The sequence below is a fragment of the Gekko japonicus genome, unplaced genomic scaffold (assembly GCF_001447785.1).
Source record: "Gekko japonicus isolate JY-2015 unplaced genomic scaffold, Gekko_japonicus_V1.1 scaffold35, whole genome shotgun sequence".
Classification (NCBI taxonomy): domain Eukaryota; kingdom Metazoa; phylum Chordata; class Lepidosauria; order Squamata; family Gekkonidae; genus Gekko; species Gekko japonicus.
The window spans coordinates 1,161,571-1,169,165 of NW_015176453.1; the positions used below are offsets into that span (position 1 = coordinate 1,161,571).

Consider the following 7,595-nt stretch of genomic DNA (forward strand, 5'->3'; position numbering starts at 1 on the left):
GTTCAAAGCAAAATGTTCAAAACGGTTTTGTTAAAGTGAATTTCTGGAGGTGATGGCCGCAAAAATAAACAAACAACCCCACACAATATACTGTCACTATACAACATAGCCCTGTTTTAAACACCAAGGCAGTAGCTGTTTTAACAACCTGTAGCTATTTTGTGTCCTTCCAGTAAGGGTTATCCTCATTGGTGCTGGTGCCTCCTTTATACCTGCCCAAGGTGTTCATTGCGTTTCTAATGCTGTCAGGTCAGCCCTCTCTTTAGCAGACCTAGCAAAAAGGAGCCCCTGCTTTGTTTGTAGCAACACTGAGAAGCACGAGGAAGGCATCTGTCCGGCTTACTTATTCCAAATGAAAGGACTGCTCTTTCTTGCTAATTCTGGAAAGCAGGCAGGGATTCCTGCCTGAGCGTCCTCTCCAGATAGAGCCCAGGGCTGTTTCTACAGTGCATCGTTCTGTTGCTGAAGGATCTCGAGGAGAAGCCCTGCTGCTTCCTTTCCTCCTGCTGGTGTGGATATAAATTAGGAGCAGCAAAGAGAGAAGAGCAAGGAGACCAGATTGTTTTTCAGAGACTCCCCTGCGTGGGCTTTCTTACTGCGACTGCCGAACAACTTTCTTCTGAGAACTTTATTTTGCTAGTTTTATTTCACACACAGGAGTGTGGAGGTGTTTTTTTTTTTTTTAAGCTGCTGATATAGCTGTGAAATTCTGTCTGAAGGTGAGAAAACACAGAGTTGGTGAGATGAAGTAAACCTTTTGGATATAGTCGGCTTTTCTATGGTGAGGTTCAGGAATGGATGGACTGGTGAGAGAATCTGAAAACGAGTCCTCAACTCTAGGTCCCTCAGCAAGTTCCTTACCCCTGCCGGACCCATTCCGGCACCCAATGGACTTCATTCAGCCATGGAATTTCCACCTTATTTCTGCTTTGATGTTCTTGGTGACCGCCCTGTCTCTCTCTGAAAATTTTACTGTCATCCTGGTGACTGTGAAATTCAAACAGCTAAGGCAGCCGGTCAACTATGTCATAGTGAACTTGTCTGTGGCGGATTTCCTGGTCTCTCTGATTGGAGGCACCATCAGTTTCTTAACCAACATGAAGGGTTATTTTTACATGGGCCGCTGGGCTTGTGTGCTGGAAGGATTTGCAGTGACTTTCTTTGGTAAGCTGAAAGGTTTTATTTTAATACATATACAACTCCTTGTTCAATGCGAGTTTGTAAAGTACTGGTCAAGTCGCAGCCTACTTATGGCAACCTCATAGTGTTTCCAAGGCAAGAGACAAGCAGAGGCAGCATAGCCATTGCCTGCCTCTGCCAAGTAACCCTGGACTTTCTTGGTGGTCTCCCATCCAAGCACTAACCAGGGCTGACCCTGCTTAGCTTCTGAGATCTAATGAAATCGGGCTTGCCTGGTCCATCCAGGTCAGGGTGCTTGTTCATTAGCAACCCTGGAAGTGGCCCTTGTGAATTGTGAAATGTACCCTTGTGTACAGTTAGAGCTAAAGAGAAAAGGCACCTTTTGGGAAGGGCCATGGCTCAGCATCTACTTGACATGCAGAAGGTTCCAGGTTCAATCCCTGGCATCTCCAGTTAAAGAACCAGGGAGCAGGTGATGTGAAAGTCCTTTCTCTGCCTGAGACTCTGGAGAGCTGCTGCTGGTCTGAGTAGGCAATACTGACTTAGATAAAACAAGGGTCTGGTTCAGCATAAGCCAGCTTCATGTGTTCATGACTTCTATGTGTAGATGCTATAACTTGACCACACCACTGAGCTGGTACACACCCACTGCCACTGACATTGCCCAGTTAATTATACACACTAACACTGGCGAGCAGCATTCTGTATTTGGGATGACAAATGGAAATGCACACAGCAGCCAGCAGCTGTAACACAGGTTTGTTTATAGGGATTTATTTCCTTTAAAATGCTGGAAGGGTAAACGGTGTGTTACAGAATGCATGCTGCTTGGAAAGAACAAGGTAGGCTTTGTAGTAAATCTTTTCTGTCTTGAAGCCTTATTGTTGAAAAATGAAAAATAATCATGCTGTAACAGGGCTATTGACCAATGAAAGTGTTGGTAGTTGATTAACTGCAGCTCTTTATCCAGGTAATTGGTCAATTACTTTGCATCTACATTCACCCCAAAGCAGCTCCTTCTGCAATCCACTCTATCTCAGTAATCTTCATATTATCCAAGCACACTTGTGCCTAAATTTTCTAGCTACAAGAACTTATTCCTAAATGAAAAAATAGTAGTAAATCACTCTTCTTCTGTACTATTCATGCAGCTGGAGGGCTATTGTGCTGCTCCTGGCTATCTATGTCTTTTTCCTGTGCTGTTTGTATGTTGCTGCTCCTGGCTATCTATGTCTTTTTCCTGTGCTGTTTGTATGTTTGACACGTCTAACATTTTGCCGAAGGAGATCGCGGTTAACCTCTAGGTTGTCCCATGTGAATGATAATTCCTATTTTATTCTCTCAGCATATGAATTCGCCTTCTTTCATATCAGGCCGTTGGTTTGTCAAGCCCAATATTTTCTCAGGCAGAGAAATCTCTCCACTACCTGGGATCCTATCTGGAGATGCTGGTGACTGAACCTAGGATTTGTGTGATCAAAGTGCTGTAAGGGTCAGCAGAAAACAATGGAGGTTCTGTTTATGTTCTGCATCTGCTTTCATATGTGAAATAATTGGGAACTAGTTTATGTGTAACATCAGCTGTGATACACAAAAGGATTTATTTGGGAATGAGTATGTTTGAAGGAGGGAGGGAAGTCAATGTGGTATACCTCAAAAGCAGGGCTGGTACTTGGGTGGGAGATGCCCAAGAAAGATTCTGCAGAGGAAGGCAATGGCAAACCACCTCTGTTTCTCATTGCCTTGGAAGCCCTTTTTTTTGGGTCACTGCCATTGAGGTCACCATAAGTTGGTTGCTACTAGATGGCACCTTCATACATACATGTGAAGGCAAGAAGTTCTCAGTTCGTAGGCTCCATGTTTTTGCATAACCAAAGCTTGATAATTCATTTAAAACCAAGCTGCGGATTAGCTAAACTGACAAAATCAGAAAGAAGGCCAGGATTTGAAAATTTAACTCTTGTGTGAAAAGTGTATTTCAAACTTTTGTACTATATTATGCCATTGAGGTCACCATAAGTTGGTTGCTACTAGATGGCACCTTCATACATACATGTGAAGGCAAGTGTATTTCAAACTTTTGTACTATATTAAGTAAATGAAAATATTTAGCAAATAATTATCTAATAATAACATCACAGAACTTTGATTAGGCATTTGTTACAAACACTAAACAGTCTAGAATACTACCTAGCCAGTTAGCACAAATATACACATCAGATAGCACACTGGTGTTCATAAACACAAGCAAAATAGAGATAAAACCATTCATGATAATTCATAACCAACCCATGGATCTTCATAGTGGCTAGGAAAGAGCTAGCAACTTGATTGGCAATGTGTTCCAGTCAGATAAAAGGTATAAAACCAACCACTCATGCGGGAAATGCTGAAATTTGTGTAAGATGGGGCTAATTAAGGATTTCCTCAACTCAGTACAAAAGCTATAGTATCATAAGACACGAGGTAAAAATTCAGGAACCCTGGCTCTACAGGAACAATATCTCTCCTGATGAGAAATTCTCAAAAATCAACCATAAAGAATTGCTGAAGGCAGAATGCTAAACCAGGTGAGCGTAAAAGCTCTGCAGACTTGGGGGGGGGGGAATTTAAGATGGAATAAGTAGGAAAGCAGGAGACCCACAGACTGGCATTATACCATTTGTAATAGGGTAAAATGTTCTATTTGCTAGAGCGTGCCAAAGTTGTCTCTCGATATCCTGCAGTCTCTGACACAGCAATCTAAAGCCCTGTTGTTTCTTCAACATATGGAGTGAGTCGAGTGGAAGGCCAATTGAATTAATTTTCTACAGAACTGTGTGCGACCACTTGCTTAAGTAGGAGTCTGAGAACATGAACAGAAAAGAAACCTACCCCAGCAGACATACCGCATTTGGCCAAGTTAAGTTAAGTTGGGTAGACCTGCTGTTATCATACCAAAAATGTACTCCCAGATATCTGAACTGCTTGACTTGTTCCATGGTTCCCTGACTCTCCTACTAAAATACTTCCAGGCCTTAGAAAAATAACAACATAATTTTGGATTTTTCAAAATCAATAGGCAATAAATTAGCATTGCAATGGGTCAGAAAAGCAGACTGTAAGCATTTGAGGCTCATTTGTGTTAAGGAAAATACCATAGCATCGTTGGCATAAAGAAACAATGGAATATGACAGGGACCAAGTTTTGGAAAGTGGCCATTGACCAGCCTCAGAATGGGTGCCAGATTGTTCATAAATAAATTAAAAAGATAGGGAGCCAGAATACACCCCTGTTTAACCCCCTGGTTTGCAGAGATCTCAGTGGTTAATCCACCCTGCAAACCACAACTAGTTGAAGAGTATAATTTACAAATAAGAAAAAAATCTCTTATCCATCAAGAGCTTATTCAGTCTATCCCACGTATGGTTCCTGGGGATAGAATCAAAAGCCCCCTTCAGGTCAAAAACAGTAAAAACAATTTCTTCCTACTTGAACCACTATATTTCTCTGCAAAATGGTCAGGGATAATGCAATGATTCAGTGCAGATTTGCCTGAGTAGAAGCCAATCTGTTCCAAGCCCACAATGTTTGGGGTGTTCATCCAAGAAGAAAGCTTATCCAATAAATATCTCACATAAAACTTACCAACAATTGACAAGCGGCTAATTGGTTGATAATTCACAAGTATTGGAGGGGTGTGTGTGTCTTCTTTTTTTAAAAAAAATAGGAACAATTTTAAGCTTAGTCCAGATTTCAGGCACCCTCCCAATTTTATCAATAAGAGAAAAGAGGGCAGGTAATGAAGAAGCCCACCATTCTAAATGCTTTCTAAACAGTTCAAATGTAACAGCACTGTGTAATTAGCACACACTTTCTTTCTTGAAATAATCCTTTATTCTGGAATTTGGGGGGGGGGGGCCCTGAATAAGAATGGAAGCACTGAAGTACATATAAAAAACATAGAGTCCCTGGTGAAAATGACGTTCTTGTGTTGAGAATTCCTCTTCCCCATCTGAACACTGTAGTGCAACTTTTACCATGTCCTGAATACCATGAACACACACACACATACCGTAGGCAGCCAACAATGTACAATGGGGGAGGGATGTGATAGTGTCAGGACCCTGGATAGATTTCACTTTGTGGTACTAGAAAGGAAAGGGGGAGAGCCTGTAACCCTTAAAACGCTGCTACAATGAGCCTTACTTTGCTGACCATAAGAGACATGACAGGGGTTCACCCATTTTTCCTATCTAAGGGGTTATAGATTTAATCTAATGTGCTTAAGACTTTTAGGAGATATATGTATTTCATTGCTTTGTATTTTATTCTTCTTTGTTTTATCATATTACCTTATGTTACTTGTGGAACACTATAGGTCTATCTAAACTATGTATCTATTTAGTCTGTTTTAGATTTTGTGATGTTCTGAATGTTGCTTTTATCTGCCTTGCCTACGCCATGTTGTACGTTTGTTTTATATTGCTGAGATGTAGCGGTTTTATGCTTAAGACCTTTGGTCAAATGAGCTAACCATAAAAGGAAAGGTTACAGGGATGCCATTTTCAACAGCAGCCTTATATTTCTCATAAAGGTGTACTTTCACTCTCTATTTGTAGAATTGCTATGAGTAAAATCCACCCACCATGAGCACAGATAAGCAGGACTGTGCTTGTGTGCCATGTTATATACTTTTTAAAGCATCAAGGACTTGAAAATCTCATTAGAGGTAGATGGCTTGTTGGGCTGAGGGGCCAAGACCGTTGCCATGCCCTGACCATGTTATGTTCTTTTGGCTGGTGCAAGTTCCAGTCACGTTGGATTAGCTACTTCCTTTATTACAATTTTATTGAACCAGTCCATCAGGGAATTCAGGGTGAGGTATCTGAACCCTCATTTTATTCATATAACAACACTTTGAGGAAAATAGGGTGGAGAGATGATGGTAACTCAAGGAGCTTCACAGCTGGATAAGGATTTGAATTTAGATCTTGCTGGTCAAGTTCAACACTCGATGTGCTACACTCAATTCTTTCTCTAATATCGCTTATTTTCCTTTCTAGGGATTGTTGCTCTCTGGTCACTTGCTCTGCTTGCATTTGAGCGCTACTTTGTGATCTGTCGCCCCTTGGGAAATATGCGCCTCCGAGGGAAGCATGCAGCTCTGGGCATAGCCTTTGTGTGGGTTTTCTCCTTTATCTGGACCATCCCCCCTACAATGGGGTGGAGCAGCTACACGACTAGCAAGATCGGAACAACCTGTGAACCCAACTGGTAAGACAACTCTGGAATGTGATCTTTCTTTGGCTCAGCTTTAATCAAAGCCTCACATTCCATGCACTCTGTTTTATTTTTAATAGGTATTCTGGAGACTACAATGACCACACTTTCATTATTACATTCTTCACCACCTGTTTCATATTACCACTCTTGGTGATTTTGGTCTCCTATGGGAAATTAATGCGGAAACTTAAGAAGGTAGGTGCCAGCAATTGGAACAATCATGAAATCGCAGTGAATCTTCATGCCAAAAAGTATTTTGCTAAGATACACATTTTAGACATATCATGATGCCAAATTTTTCTCTTGCGATTAGCTGTTGTGCTGACACTGGTGCAGATTCTTGGTCACTTGCATGTTTTTTTCTTTTTGGTGAGTATGTTTGTTCCTGCTTGTGCCTGGAAGTCATGGTTGACTTCTGGCAACCCCTAGTGGGGCTGGAAGGCAAGGATGTTCAGTGGTGGCTTGCTATTGCCTGCCTCTGTGTCCTGGCCCTGGTATTCCTTGGAGCTCTCCCATCCAAATACTTGCCAGGGTTGGCTCTGCTTAGCTTTTGAGATCTGATAAGATCAGGCTTGCCTGGGCTATCCAGGTCACTTGTATGTTTCATGAGCACTGATGCATAGTTGAGTAGTACAACCTGAAGAATGTCATCAGTCAGTTGCACATTAGATGTGAAATTAACCTGCATTCTCTGTTCTTCAGTTCTACAGTTCTGATGATGGGTCACATAGTACACCAGTTTGGTGTAGTGGTTAGGAGTGCAGACTCTAATCTGGAAGAACCAGGCTTGATTCCCCACTCCTTCACATGCAGCTCCTGGTGTGACCTTGGGTCAGTCATAAGCTCTTTCAGAGCTGTTCTCTCAATGGCAGTTCTCAAAAGAGCTCTCAGCCCCATCTACCTCACCGCCACCGGGTGTCTGTTGTGGGGAGGGGAAGGGAAAGGAGATTGTATGCTGCTCTGAGACTCCTTCGGGTAGTGAAGGGCGGGGTATAAATATAATCATCGCCTCCTCCTCCTCCTCCTCCTCTTCAAACAAGCATTTCCTGTTGTGCCATGTTTCATCCCCTGAGAACGCTGACACAATTGGAGGTGCAGACATGACCTTAGGAGCCATAACAGAGTTCAGGGAGAGCAGTCAGGACACAAAGGCCCAGTCACTGGAGGCTCCCAGAGGGTTCTTTTTTCC

The 7,595-nt window shown here is 42.3% G+C and overlaps 1 protein-coding gene across 1 annotated transcript in view; it reads left to right on the plus strand.

Moving 5' to 3' along the window:
• The first annotated feature begins 794 nt into the window (after nucleotides 1-794).
• The window catches only part of LOC107123615 (vertebrate ancient opsin-like), a 10,556-nt gene continuing 3,755 nt past the window's right edge, over nucleotides 795-7,595 (plus strand). The window contains exons 1-3 of the mRNA XM_015426886.1: nucleotides 795-1,164; nucleotides 6,187-6,397; nucleotides 6,484-6,601. Of these exons, the coding sequence (XP_015282372.1) occupies nucleotides 795-1,164; nucleotides 6,187-6,397; nucleotides 6,484-6,601 (699 nt within the window). The remainder of the gene's footprint in view (nucleotides 1,165-6,186; nucleotides 6,398-6,483; nucleotides 6,602-7,595) is intronic.